The sequence below is a fragment of the Chrysemys picta genome, chromosome 3 (assembly GCF_011386835.1).
Source record: "Chrysemys picta bellii isolate R12L10 chromosome 3, ASM1138683v2, whole genome shotgun sequence".
NCBI lineage: Eukaryota > Metazoa > Chordata > Testudines > Emydidae > Chrysemys > Chrysemys picta.
Window position 1 is genome coordinate 151124166 of NC_088793.1, and position 15158 is coordinate 151139323.

General features: G+C 42.4%; 1 protein-coding gene across 14 annotated transcripts in view; it reads left to right on the plus strand.

The window, feature by feature from the left end:
- DAAM2 (dishevelled associated activator of morphogenesis 2) overlaps positions 1–15158 on the plus strand; it is a 243033-nt gene that overhangs the window by 151025 nt on the left and 76850 nt on the right. For all 14 annotated transcript variants that reach the window (XR_010599842.1, XR_010599841.1, XR_006174048.2 and 11 more), the window contains 2 exons: positions 3207–3281; positions 11747–11841. Coding sequence is in view for 11 of the 14 variants with exons in the window: in XM_065589271.1 (XP_065445343.1) it covers positions 3207–3281; positions 11747–11841 (170 nt within the window). In the remaining 3 variants the exon portion in view is untranslated. The remainder of the gene's footprint in view (positions 1–3206; positions 3282–11746; positions 11842–15158) is intronic.

A 15158-nucleotide genomic window follows, 5' to 3' on the forward strand; every position in this document is an offset into this window, starting at 1 on the left:
TGTTGTCTGAGAAGAAGTGAGATGCTGTGATTTCATACTGCAGAGAACTTTTGCATTACCTGGGCAATGAACCATCTTCCCCAGTGTCTCCAATTGTAATATATCGTGGTACTGCTCCTGAGGCTGATGTAAATCTCAGTGTGATCTCGGGTATCTCACGTCAGAAACTGATGCTTTGAAAATGTTCTCCAGGTGGCTGCCTAAAATTAGTGATGGACCAACCAATGTTTTGAGAGTTCAGATAAACATCCGCATGCTTATCCAGACCTCTTGAGTTTGCAAAAGTAGCTTTTGTAAGAACTGGCTTTCTTCTACTTCAGAAATAGAGGGCGAGATTTTGACCTTTTCCAACCAAAACAGTCATTGATTTCAATGAAAATTTTGTCTGAATAAGGACTGAGGAATTCCTCTTAAGATTAGGCCCATAAACAGAACAGCTTTCCTTATGGGATTTTGGACCTTCGGTTTTTGGTCAGAATCAGAATCAGAAAATGCAATCTCTCTCACACACACAAATGTAACCAAACTTTTTTTGAACCTCAGATCAATGTTTATTTCATCCAAACCAGTTCTCACCCAGCCCTTGCTCAAAAGCAGCAGAATGGTCATAGAAGAGGCATTAAGCTTTGATCTCAGGGTTAGGACCACACTATATGCTGGATATAGAAGGGTAGAAAGTAGTGGGAGGGAAACAGTAAATCACAGAGTAAATTGACTACACCTTCATCTGCTCAGCCAACCAAAAATACAGAATCCTACCTTAGGAAGGTCAGAGTTCTTGATCTTTTAATACAACTGGTCAAACCCCCAAAGCTTCAGGGGTTCAGATAGGAAAAGCATCCAAATACTTGAATAATTTCCTATCTTAAACCCTTTTAGCCTATTGTTTGGGCTGGAAATCCAGTAAGAGCAGGATTTCTCACGGTATTCTAACACTTCTGCTTTTTTAAGAATCTTAGATTTTTTTACTCGGATTCTTTGAGATTTGGAGAATGGTTGTCACTTTATCTGAATTTGTTTCCTCTTCCCTAGCCTGGGGTTCAATGAATAGGCAAAGGAGATGCTGTGTATATTGTTCTCACAGACTTACTGTCCCATTTATCTAGGAAACAACTGTAGCACAGGTCACTCGCTCTTTCAGACTCCTTTACACAGGAAACTTCCAGGAAGACCGATCAAGGCACCTTGCACTGCAGATTGGTGTCTTGGCCTGATGTCCCTTTACAAATAGGTTGCTGTATATGTCATGGTGCCCAGTGGAATGGCCTTTATTTAACTAGCACTAGATTAGCTCTCTCTCTCTCCCCTGTGCTACTCAGGTCATGATAAGATTATTTTCTAAAAATAATGCTGTATTTATCAACTGCATGTTTTTGTATTGTTTTTTCCTTCAGCAAGGTCATATTTTGACTCTTGGATAGGAGGTTAAGGCCTGCTGTGTGCAAAACAGTTGTCAGCATCTAGTAGAGAGTAGGTGTTAAAAGGCAGTCTGCAATGAAATGAGGTGTAGAAATCTAGCTGATTACTTATGGGGAGCCATATAGCTCTGGATCTGTTGGTAAGCAAGGATTTAGCTCTATCAGCCTACTGCTTTCATCAGGGAAAGGGAGAGAAGGAAAACAAAGGCTTTCCAACTTGCACTGGAAAAGTGTGCATGTGTGGCATGAATTTCCACACACCCCACTGGTGGGGAGGTGGTATATATGTGATAAATTGTGGAACTAGGCAATGCATTTGATGCCTCTTGCCGTTTTGACAGCCGCTTAGGCTTTATGTATAGCTAGAGGTAGGTATTGTAATGAACTGGCTTGGTAGGTATATGTACCACTGCCCTCTACTGGCTAGAAGCAGAACTGTTCTATTATGTCATTGGCTGTATACTGCTAACAGCTAATTGAGATTCTCCTTTAGTTCAAGTGATAGGAGTCTGTGGTCTTGGAGCAGGAAGATCTGAGTTTTACCCCTGCTGTTGCTGTGAATTCCAAATTTGAAGCCTGACATTTTCCATGGATTTGTTACAGTGTATGCTATGATTTAATTTTAACCTGAAAGGAGCTTGACAAGTATTAAGGTTCTTTTGAAGGCAGGCCAGTTTGGGGGCGTGTAGAAATATTTCTTCTCTCCAAACAACATAAATATGTAGCAGCACTAAAAGAGTTGATGCGATCTGATAAAGATCTGGCTATTTGATGTTCATCTGTATAACTTTTACAAGCTAAGCCTGTTGATATGAATAATTGTTTATACATACAGGACAATAGAATGTCAGGAAGATTAGCGAGACAGACAGAAAGATAATCTCTGTTCATCCATCTTTAGTATAACTCCAAGGGACACAGTTCTTCAACCACAAGATAGAACTTCAATTGATTTTAATGTAAGCTACTTATATCTTGTGGTGGGAGATTAGGGCTCCAGAAACCAATCGTTATTTTCTTACTGGTTTCTAGTCTATCTGTCTAGCCTCTTCACAAAGTAAAGTAAAATAAAATCTGATGCAGTGAAACCTCTCAAGTGACCACCCAAAGAACCAGTAAAATGTGGTTGCCCAGCAGAGGTAGGCCTTTAACTGAAAGGTGAGTTTAATTGCAAAATGTACGGAGATACTTTAAAATTATTAAGACCGCTCTCGGAGGTGGTCTTTGATGCAGCTTTCACTGTAATTCACAGATTCCAGTTTTGTTCATCTGGAGGCTTTGAGGTTGTGCATAACTTCCTAAGAAGCAGTCATTTGGCCTATTTCCAGACTTTTTGGCTTGGCATTTTTCTCTGTAGTTAGTGAAACTTGCCCATCCAATTAGCAGAAATAATGCAAAATATTTTCTAAAATCTGTAAAATGTAAGACTTGAAAATGTAACTGAGTTATCCTTGAAGGCTCTGTCCTTTGAGGGCAAGCTTTGTCATCATACTGTGAGGAGGGGAGTATTGTCATTTGGCCACGGAAGGACAACCTTGTCTCAGTCAGTTCTGTAATGCTGTTTTCAGTAATCCTATTTGAAGGGTGATCTTTCCTTCTCTGCCATCACAAGGATACCTTTAGCACTATACCTTCAAAGAGGTTTGTAATAAAATCCATAAAGATGTGTGTGTTATAAGGAAATGGGTAGGAAGTAAGATGGTCAAGAATTCCAGATGATTTCAACCAAATGAAAACTATTTATCCTTTAAGCCTGCTCATGTAACTTTGTTTAATTTTCTGTTTCAGGAACAAGAAGACCCTAATAAGCTTGCTACCAGCTGGCCGGATTACTATATTGACCGCATCAACTCCATGGCTGCAGTAAGTTACCTCTGCACACGCCAGGAAAGATTTCCTAACAACAGCGTCTGTTTGATTGTGAAACAGTGTATTAAGGACAGTAGTGAAAGTCCAGTTGCTTGATTCATTTAAAATTGAGCTGGCAAAGGGAGAGGAGTATACTCTGTAGGGAAGAATCTTGCACTGGCAGAGAGATGGATTTGATGAAATGCAGGCCCTTTTCAGCTCTTATTTCTGTGATTCACAGAACTGAAAATGATGAAATCAGATTCTTCACTGGAAACTCCAAATTACAGAAGTGAAATGTGATGGTGTCGCTGTGGCTTTTGTCTTGCAAATCAATAATCAGTTTTCTCCTATGCTCCTGTGTACATGCACATACACGCGAGCACGTGTGTGTGTGTATATATATGTGTATATATTTCTCTCGCCTCTTTTTAAACAGTGCTTAAAGATGATCTGAAAAGCTTTAAAAACAAATTAAATGTAAATGTAAGCTCCTAATCCAGTAATAAAACATGGCCCTGACCCCTGGGTTTAACCAAACTCTGTCCAACAAAGAACCTGAAGGGAAGGGCAAAAAATGGCTTTGTCACCTTTGTGATTCCCTGATCTTAGGACCAACTTGGCCCCAAGCACAACAGAGATCTCGAGAAAGAAGTGAAATCAAGGATAGGAAAGGCCTCCACAGCTTTCACTAAACTCAAGGCATGTGGAGTGGGGGTAGAGCCTGGGGTTGAGCAGTGGTTGAGCATTCCTGGGGAAAGGAAGAAGCCAGCCCCCTGGCTTCTGGGCATTGGATGGAGAGAGTTTATCACCATTGAAGAGATGTAACCAGCAGCATGTTTCCACCAGAATCAGAAGAAAGCGCTGGACATATTGGTGCAGGTATCCCACATGCCAACACAGACTCCCACGGGAAGCTGAGAGCAAGTGGAAACCAAGTGGTGTGAGGAAACAAGGGCACTCAATAGAAACATTAAGAAGAAGCCTTAGCAGGGGTGGCAGAACCGTAATCTCAACACCACAGAGCAGAAGGAAGCAACAGCTAATGGCTGAGAGGGTTGGAAGAAGCTAGTTTCTGCTCTGTGCACCAACATTGGCATGGGAAGGATGTAATAATATGACACACAGCAACCTCGGGGTTGCTCTCAGTTACACTGGCTGATAATGGTCCACAAGGAACAGTTAAGCCAGTGGGGGCTTGGTGGAGCACAGGGGTGCTCCAGCCATTCCCCCTATGTTGGGAATTTTGAGGGATGGTGATGTAGAGCTGGATTGCCCCTCCCTACCATGCCCCCTCCCCATGAGGCCTGGTTAGGCTGGAGGGGTGCTCACGGACTAGTACCTTGTTCCATAAGTAGTCATGTTGACTTCAGTGGCATTACTTGCAGACTGATGTGCTACTCAGTGTGAGTAAAGGTGACAAGATTTGGCCCACAGAAAAGAGACAAATAAGTGAAGAGATGATAGGCATATATAAAAACATGAATGGCATAGAGAAGATAAAACAGCTGCTCCTGTTTACCCTCACTCACAATAGAAGAACAAGGAACATTCATGAAATTTGAAAGGAAACAAATGAAAAACTGATAAAGGAAAATGCTCCCCCACCCCCACAATGTATAATGAACCTATGGAACTTACTGCCACAATACATTACTGACTATAAGAATTTAGTGTAATAATAATAATAATAATGAAATAAAGGGTTAGTCATTTTTATAGATAATCAAAAATCAAGTTATGTGAGACAGGACGAAAACAGAAATGTAGGGCAATGAATACTCAAGCTTCAGGATAAAACTAACCACTTACTGATAGGATTTAGGGAAAAACCTCCCTTATCAGCATGTTACTCGATAATTATTTACTGGGGGGTTCTTATACCTTCCTCTGAAGCATCTAGCATTGGCCACTGTGAGAGGCAAGATAATGTGATAGATGGATCGCTGGTCTGATCTGGTATGGCAATTCCTGTGTTCTGAAAATTCATAGTCTGTTATTGGTTTATGGCCAAATTCTGCTTCTGGTTATTTATATGCAAGAGCCATTGATTTCCCTCATCAGTTCTGCATGAATTTAGCTGTTAACATCTTGGGCAGTGTGAGTTGTTGGTGGGTTTTTATCATTATAATTAATTTATAAAAGCTTTTCAGCTCATCTTCATAGCATTGTTATGGGCTGAAAAATAGCTATAAAAATGACACCATGTTGCACACTTTATAGATTGTTGATGTTTCTTTTTGGTAATACCTGTTTAGTTTACGGACACAGTCAGTGTTTCACTAGCGCTTCAGAGCCACCCTAGGAAGGTAACAGAAGAGATGCTTTCTATTCTATCATGTCTCATCAAAAACTACTACCTAACTGCTGATTCCAGAATTTGTTGGTGATGAGGGGTGAAGTGGAAAGAACACAGCTTGGTTTTAAGAGAAGAGGCTGAGTTTGCATGATTGGCAAAGACTAGTGTTTTGATGTCTAGACTGAGCAAATTTACTCTAGAAGAGTCATTAAGGGAGAAGAAATATGGAACCTTGCAGTGTCACCGCACTAAATTCTGCTCTGAGGGCTTGATCCAAAGCCACTAAATTATTGGAAAGCCTCCCAATGACTTCAAAGGGCTTTGGATCAGTCACTAAATTTATCCTGGTGTAAATCTGGAATGAATGTGTAACTGACGGTATTCTAAAGCTTGGAGCAGCTTCAGGGATTGAGAGCAGATTTTGGCCTACTTTTTCTGATTTTAACCACATTTTAAGATCATCAATAAACACCAGGTTCTGGTAATGCTGTTTTGACATGCCCTGGCCCTAGAATGATTGATTGACAAATTTTTCTTTTGCCTTATGTTTTACCCTATCACTGGAGATATTTAAGGGCTACTTGGGTTAAAATTAATGGACCTCATTTACCATTTATTTGCTCCAATTTTATGCGGGTTTAGCTCCATTGATTTGTTTTCAGTAGAGTTACATCACTGTAAAACTGGAGTAGCATAGCAGTGAATCAGGGTATTTTAAAAGAAATGTCCTCACCTGTGTTAATAGGACCTCTGAGATTCTTAAAATGGAAAGAATTTTTTAAGAGCCCCTTCGCTTTCATTGCTAATGCTGCTGTTTTTTTCATTCTTCACCCTGAGTGAAGTGTTTTAAAAAAAATGATTAGTCAGTTTCACTTTGTTTCCAATCAGTATCTAATCAGTTTCACTTAGTGGCTCTCCAAGTGTTAGCACATGCTGCAATATTTAGATTGCAAATACTTCAGGGGGATGTTAAACTTGAAACAAAAATATTATTAGAATTTTAAAAACATTAGACACCTTTCTATTGTTTTAAAATGTTATACCCTGGGTTTTGCAAAACTTAAGTTTTGGACCGACTGTAAATCAATCAGAGACCCTTTAAACAGCACCCCAGTGTAGATCAGTCCTAAGGGTAGAATAGGCTTCCAAGGGATGTTGTTGAATCCCCATCATTGGAGGTTTTTAAGGACAGGTTAGACAATCATCTGTCAGGCATGGTCTAGGCCAGGGGTGGGCAAACTATGGCCTGTGGGCCGGACTCGGCCCGCCAATCATTTTAATCTGGCTGTCGAGCTCCTGCTCCCGTGCTCCAGCTGGGGAGCAGGATCGCGGGCCACTCTGTTTGGCTCCCGGAAGCAATGGCATGTCCCCCCCCCGGCTCCTACACATAGGGGCAGCCAGGGGGCTTCGCACGCTCCTCCTGCCCCAAGCGCCACCCCCGCAGCTCCCATTGGTCGGGAACCATGGCCAATGGGAGCTGCAGGGGCGGCGCATGCGGACGGGGCAGCACGCAGCAGAGCTGCCTGGTCGCGCCTCCCTGTAGAAGCTGGAATGGGGGACATGCCGCTGCTTCCAGGAGCTGCTTGAGGTAAGCGCTGCCCAGAGCCTGCACCCCTGAGGCACACTCATCCCCTCCCGAACCCCAATTTGGTGAGGATTCATGGCCCGCCATACAATTTCCATACCCAGATGGGGCCCTCGGGCCAAAAAGTTTGACCATCCCTTGTCTAGGTTTACTTGGTGCTGTCTCAGTGAGGAAGCTTGGACTTGATGACCTCTCGAGGGCCCTTCCAGACTGACATTTCTATGATTCTCTCACCAGTTTTATACTGTGTTTATGTCTATAGAACTTTATTGACTTTTGTGGTTTTACTTCTGATTTGCACCAGCACGGTTAAGAGTAGAATAAGGCCCCCACTATAACTGTCATGCCCCCTGTTATAATTGTGAGCGCTGTCCTTCAGATGGTCCAATTGGAAGGACAATACCAACTAGTTCACAAATGGAATAGCTCCTGCATCAATCCCTGGAAGAAAGGGAGCTAACCATTGATGCTACCTAACTTAGAATAGTGGCCTTCAGTTCTACACCTGTAATTCTGTGCCTGTAAATCTAGTAACTTGACAACTAGTGCAACAAATCATACCAGTGATTATCTGCAGACACAAAATCGTACACCATTCTAAATATCAGGGTCGTCATCATCTCGGCTGATTTGTCAAGTCATGAAACTTCTTTTTGTAGGATATAGCAGCTGCCCTATTTCTAGCACATGTCAAGAGACTTGTCTCTTTTTCTCTGTGATACGGTCTGCTTGGCAGCCTCAATAAATGCAATCTCCGGTTTACTGGGGAGAAGGAAGATTACTTTTGACACCACCATGTTGCTTTTATGATCTTGGCTATCTTTGCACTTGTACAGAAGGGCTTGCCGGTGAACAGTAGCTGCACGTACAGCTCTTTGGAGTGATAGCTGTGTTGAGAGCATGAGATGGGGTCAGGATTAATAAATACAGCTGTTACCAGGCCCTTTTCTCTGGCTCAGAAATCATTTGCTCAGGGCAAAACCGCTTCATAGGACATAAAAGAAAATATATCTTTCAGCAGAATCTAACAGGTGGAGGATGATTCCATCTCCCATCTGGTTCATGCTGCTCTAAACCGTTGTTTGCTTAGAGTATCTTATGTTTGTTGGGTTTTTAAAATTAATTCTGTAATTGAGAATTTCTGCTCTTGGATCATCCCTAATTCAGTTCCAAAGATGTCATGGCAGCTTGAATTCCACCTGAGCTCGTTTCTTTGAATGTTTTTAAAGGGATATTGCCCAGATAGTAGTCACATTAATAACCATAATAAATGGCCATACTCTAATTATGACATAGGGCCTGATTTTGATCCACTTATACTTGTTTAAATCGGAAGTAATTTCACTGAACTCAGCTGAGTAACAAGTTGTAAAAATGGTACAGGTGAGATCAAAATAAGGAACTTGGACCATAACTGTAAAATTCTGAAAATCCAGTTTGTAGTTCTTTTTAGTACCATTTCTGCTATTTATTTCCTTTATTCCATCTGACTTAGCTTGGCAAGGTCAGTTCATTTTCCGCTTCTAGTCAGTTTTGCTTTCTGGCTCTCATGCACTAGCATTATGCTGCTGTATTTGGATTTCTAGTATTTCAGGGCACAGGAGGATGGAGGAGAGTTTTTTCCCTTGGATTTTAAACAAAATCCAAAGTTTAAATTAAAATATTTCTATTCACACTGAGCCAAATTTCCAAAAGCAGCCTTTAAGATTGCCTGTCATTTTGAACACACAATTCCTTGTATATAGTTTTTTGCATATATGTGTAGTCTCAGACTAATCCATGCAGACCAGGTAGCTGGATATCAGATTTCCCTGATGCATTCAAATCAACATTTCTGAACATGCAAAAATTTACTTGTAAAAAATAGTCTGTATGTAATTGTGCATGAAGTATCTGGTTGAGTGCTGGTTGAAGCTCCTGCAGTAGTTTGCTCCTCCTTTTTGTCTGTGGAACAAAATTTTCTAACATGGAGTCCTAAACTAGGCCAACATTATCCCTTTAATGCAGTTTTTAGTTCAGAAAAACTATTTTCCAACCAAACATAACTATGAAATGCAGCCACAAACAGTGATCCCCAAACACAATAGTTTCCCGTCCCTCTCTCCTAGTGGTGATCCTGTTTTCTGTAACTTTCACACTGTAATTTCATGATGTGGACATGTGACTCTTCTGTCATTAGAGGAGGCACAGGGAGTCATGTTCCTGGCCTTGTGTATCTGAGAGAGAAATTAAGGGCTCTTGGCTGCTCATAGCTTCCAGAAAGGGTTTTTCTGTAATTAACCATCTGCTGCAAAAGCAGGATTACTTATGTTTGTTTCACTTGGAAACAGGCTGTTTTCACTCTCAACAAAATACCTTTGAAAACCCTCCTGCCATCCATGTGCCTCTCTCCAACAATGGGTCAAAGGAGAAAGTGAGCTATTGTAAAAATGAGAGCCTTTCAAAGGAATGTTTATGGGCCAAGAAAAGTTGACCATATGGGCCCTCACCCAAGGAACTACAAATCAAGCACCAAAACCCACCCCAGGAATCTGCCATTGAGATTCCACAATGCATTTTCATGGTTTCTATTTATTTTTTTGAAGAGGGGATTGTATATGGCTTGGCTCGAGTGTTTCAGTATATGTTTCTGGCTGTTGGGGATGCTGGCAGAAGATAAAACGTTGTCAGCTCATTTTCCATCAGTAGCGCTCTGTCATTCCATTAGGGCAGGAAATATCTCACTCCGTTAGTGAGTGAATTTGACTTTAGTGTGGATCAGAAAGAGGACCCCTAGAGTTAAATACAGCTCCCTGTACCAGCTGTGTAGCATAAAACAGCCATGGCTCTTAGCCAAGTGACCACCCTCAGGATTTGACATGCGTTGGCACCACATGGTTTGCAACACAGAAGGGTTTGGGAAAGAAGGGGAGGGGGAGAGTTAAGAGATGTTCTAGTGAAAGGAGGTTTTCCTCTGGGACTTCCTTGCTGAACCATTACCATAAAGACACTAGTATTCTGCTGTAATAGGTCATTATTGTAGGTGCTGGATATTTGTTTAATCAAGGTATTTATTCAAGAAGACCCTGAGCTGAGAGCTGAGGTTCTCCTAGTCTTAACATTGTTTTGTGAAACCCCACAGTACCACTATCAATAAGGTAGGAATGATCATCCATCTTCTACAATTGGGGAAGCTGAGGCAGAGGCCAAAATGTTGAAATATGGAGATATCCTATCTCCTAGAGCTGGAAGGGACCCTGAAAGGTCATTGAGTCCAGCCCCCTGCCTTCACTAGCCGGACCAAATACTGATTTTTCCCCAGATCCCAAAGTGGCCCCCTCAAGGATTGAACTCACAACCCTGGGTTTAGCAGGCCAATGCTCAAACCACTGAGTAGTGGCTTGATTCTCAGAGGTGCTGAGCACTAAACAAATCCAACTGACCTCACTGAGACCTATGTGTGCTTAGCATCTATGAACATCAGGCTACCCATTTCAAGTGTCCAACTCTGAATTTAGGTGTCTAGCTTTATGCATCCAAGTTTGAAAGTGTGGGTTTCAGTGCCTTGCCCAAGGTCATATAGCAAGTCAGCGGAAGAGCTGGGTGGGACTAGATCAGGAGTACTGGCCTTTAGCCTGGACATCCAAAAAAACTGTGCCACCCAGAATTAGTGAATACAACTGAAAATGTAGGTCTTAACCTCTTTGTACCTTGGTCTACCTGTCTGAAAAATTGGAACAGCAATAGAATTAGAGAATCATAGAAGTTTAGGGTTGGAAGAGACCTCAGGAGGTCATCTAGTCCAACCCCAACTAAATCATCCCAGTCAGGGCTTTGTCAAGCCAGGCCTTAAAAACCTCTAAGGATGGAGATTTCACCACCTCCCTAGGTAACCCCTTCCAGTGCTTCACCACCCTCCTAGTGAAATAGTTTTTTCTAATATCCAGCCTAGACCTCCTCCACTGCAACTTGAGAACATTGCTCCTTGTTCTGTCATCTGCCACCACTGAGAACAGCCTAGCTCCATCCTCTTTGGAACCTCCCTTCAGATAGTTGAAGGCTGCTATCAAATCCCCCCTCACTCTTCTCTTCTGCAGACTAAATAAGGCCAGTTCCCTCAACCTCTCCTCATAAGTCATGTGCCCCAGCCCCCTAATCATTTTCGTTGCCCTACGCTGGACTCTTTCCAATTTGTCCACATCCCTTCTGTAGTGGGGGCCCAAAACGGGACATAGTACTCCAGATGTGGCCTCAACAGTGCTGAATAGAGGGGAATAATCACTTCCCTCGAATACCTGCCTGTTAGGAATGTTGAGACTTAAATTGTTTCTTCAGACACATTGCAGTGAACATCCCAGATAAGACACAGGAACATTATTTTGTGAGGGCATCTGTGACTTCCTCTGATAATCTGAGAACACTGGGTTATACACTATTGCCAACCCAGAGGAATAGAAGCAGTCTCAGCTGGACTCAGCTTTGCAGATGGAAGCACCTCCACGTGATTTGGTAGAATATTTCTTATTGATGACCTCTGGGCTGTCTAGCAGTCTGTTTTCTCTGACCGTCCATCAGGCAGCCCTGGCTTTTGTAACCATCTCTCTGCTTTCCAAACAGATGCAGACTCTGTACGCTTTTGATGAAGAAGAAACAGAAATGAGGAATAAAATAGTTGAAGACTTGAAAACAGCTCTGCGGACTCAACCAATGAGGTAATTGTTCATCTCCTCTTTCACCCACTCCTTCACAGGGCTATATCTGACACAGGAAATGGTGGCAATGAGAGAACCTTCAGCAGATTGTGGGCAGGTACCCAGTTGTTTCATCTTCAAAGACAGCAAGAAAGCCTTCTTTGGTAGCTCATAATTTTGATAGGGGACCTTGCAACCCTCATCTCTAAACACTCCATCCAGGTGCATGTGTGGAGTAATGAATGTGCCTCCAGGAAAGCATAGACAAGTTGCATTATTAGAAACCTGAAGAAGGTCTTTGAAGATAGAGGTGAAAACTGTGGTAATCAGATTCTAGACCGCATGGCGTGCAGTACCCCGCGTATATTAGTGAATTAAGGATGGCATGTCAGTCTTAACTCTCGAACTTCATTGGATTCAAATATCCCTTATCTAGAGCAACTCAGAATGCTAAGTATGAAACATCCAAGTCATCTGACATGCACCTGATGTGGGATTTTGTTCCTGTGATGCATGTAGCTATGAGAATGTAGCAAGATGTTTGATTATATGATGGGTTTGTCGGTGATAGCAGAGGACTCTATGATCTAGGACGTCTCTTCTAGGCTTGTATTCTTAAGTTGGTTTTTTGTTTATTTTTTGTATATTTATGAACTGCACCTTCAAAAATCTAAGGTCACCTTTTGTTTGCTGGGTGCAGCAATAATGAATAATTACAAGCTGGCTACTTTAGAGACTCTTTACATTGGGAAGCACAGTGTACAGAAAACAGATCCATAACAGGTGTGATCTCAGGAAGTAGAGTGGATTGGTCAAAAAGTTCATGAACATTTCATGAGGTCTGAGACTGACTGATGTATCTGCATCCAAACCATGCAGAAGTCAGTTTCCAGGGGCTTCAGTACATACCCTGGTGAAGTGTGACAGTTCCATGGTGAGTTCTGAAGCCAAAGCTCCAAGTAGCACCAAGAGAGGAACCACAAAGGTACTAACTCCCACTGAAACCATCCACCTTTGTGAATGCCACCTCCAAGAGAGTTGGGAATCCAGGTGGATGGCAATTGAGAAGAATCTCTTTCTCACGTGTTCCTGCAAAGCCAAATGGCTGAGTTTTGCATGTCTGTGTCCTTCATGTTGTTGCAATATTTTTTTGTGAGCATGAATTATATAGACGTGTGGACTTAGTAAAGGGTCAAATTGAATGTGATTGATGCAGTTACACCAGCGATAATTCTGGAGCATGTTCCAATTAACCAAACCAAACAGCTGGGAGCAATGATTGAAATAGAGGTTGTTTTCTCCCTTTATGCAGAGGGTTGTACAGCTGGCTGGGTGGTGCATGTGCATGCATTCACAGCTTCTTCCAAAGCATCAGGTATTAGTCCCTGGGGGAGGCAGGATGGAGTCGTTGATGGACCAGTGGCTTGATTCATTATGGCAAATCCTAAATTGTCGTAACTATAACAGGAAGCCAGTCCTCTCTTGTCAGGATTTGTTTTCTTCCTCCCTCCATGCAGGAAAGCATAATCCACTCAAAGCTCCTGAAAATGTGACCTTGTAAGAGAGCAACAAAAAGGGTGTCTTGTTTGCCATGTCATCCATAAATCTGAGTCCTGCCCCTCACACACTCTATTAATCTGCTGTGTATGTCAAGTGGGGGCAGTGTGAGAAAGCAGCTAATGCCACGTTATCTCTGGAAAAATCCAGAGAGTGGGAAATATGTTAATCTGAGGAGAAAGAACCCACTGTTCTTTGCTTTGCTTGATACAGGCCCCATTAAGAATTCACTAGGGTGCTAACTACCTGCTTTCCAGGAGCAAAACCAACTTTTATTATGGTGCTTGTTCTCTGTTCTGCAGGGATGTGAAGGGAACATCTAAAAAGCAGACTGTTACTGGTGCAGCCTTCCTACAAGGCCTCTCTCTTGAAAGAGCTCTATAATTCTGAGTGCTTCGTGACACGCTGGGAATTCTGGATTCAGGTTTCAATCCCTCAAACTTCAGAGTTTTTTAGTTCCAGGGATTTATTTTGGCCCATTAGAGAGAGAGGCTGGCCACTTGCAAAGTCCAGAGCTGGCTCTAGTTTTGGAATCAAGTTCAGGAATGTTCAGGTCTTGGATTTTGGTTTGGGACCCTCTCTAATTATAACTAGAGTGGGGACACCAGCAGATAGGAGGCTTCAGATCTGAGCTTTAGGAAAGTGAATCTGGATGCAGAGCCGGTATTGTGATTTGGGCCTGTCTTGATTATAAGCCAGACAGGAACGCTGACAAACCTAATACCCCTGGGCTACTCAGGGTTTTTCCTAAGTATAGCCACCAATTAGAATTGGTGAAACATCTCCCAGAACATCTATTTGTGTTGCGCTCTGAATGTAAAGGAACATCTATGCACTCGCATCTTCTTTTTGAGGGAATAAGCAAATGGCCCATCACTTTAGCCTTTGGTCTTCCTTGGGCTGGGTGAGTGCATGCTCAGGTACTGGATGAGCGTGGAGCTTTTAAGTGGAGAAGGGAGACTATGACTTATTGACCTGCTGGAATGTTGTTTTCAAACTTGTTCATGATTTGAATCCATATTCAGCCCCTTGCCATCTGACTTCATCTATTGTAACCCAGAATCCTTTGTGGCAGTTTTGACAGAACTTCGTAGGAAGTGCTGTACTGTGACATACAGCACCTCCTCTGTTGTGAGTTTCAGGGCAGTGTAGCTGAAAGTGGTGAAATGATTTGGAGGATGTTGTTGGCATCTGCGGACAACCTGCTTGCAAGTGGCCATCTAATCTTGACTGCCTGTATTCTAGACGCACAGCAAAGAATACAATACAATCCAAATTGACTTAAAGGATAAACAGGAAATATGGCAGCTTGTCACAACTTCCCCACTCTTAGGCCAGGTGTTGGTTTTTCAACCCACATGTCAAAGCTGCTGTGAAAGAATGTAATCAATCCTTTGCATTGGTGCAGATCTATTTTGGAGCATATTCAATGAAATTGACAGACTTTCATCATGTCAGTTGAGTACATTTATGGCAGCAAGCGGTGGAGCGAGACATTTCCATGGGCTTGAGTGTCCAGCTCAAACATATTCACTGCCACCAATGAGTTTCCTTCTATCCTTCAAGGCCTTTCCAATAAGATCCCACTCCCAATCTCCTGGGGGGGGGGGTGTATGTGAGTCGGGTAAAGGAAGTGTCTTCAGCCAAAGATCAGATTTTCAGGGCTTTCTCAACCAGTCCTGTGCTGCTTCAGCTGGGTCCCTCTGACAACAGGCATTCATTTAATTTGTTTATAATAATGAGCATTTGCACCAGCATCAATGAACTGTCACATAAAGCGT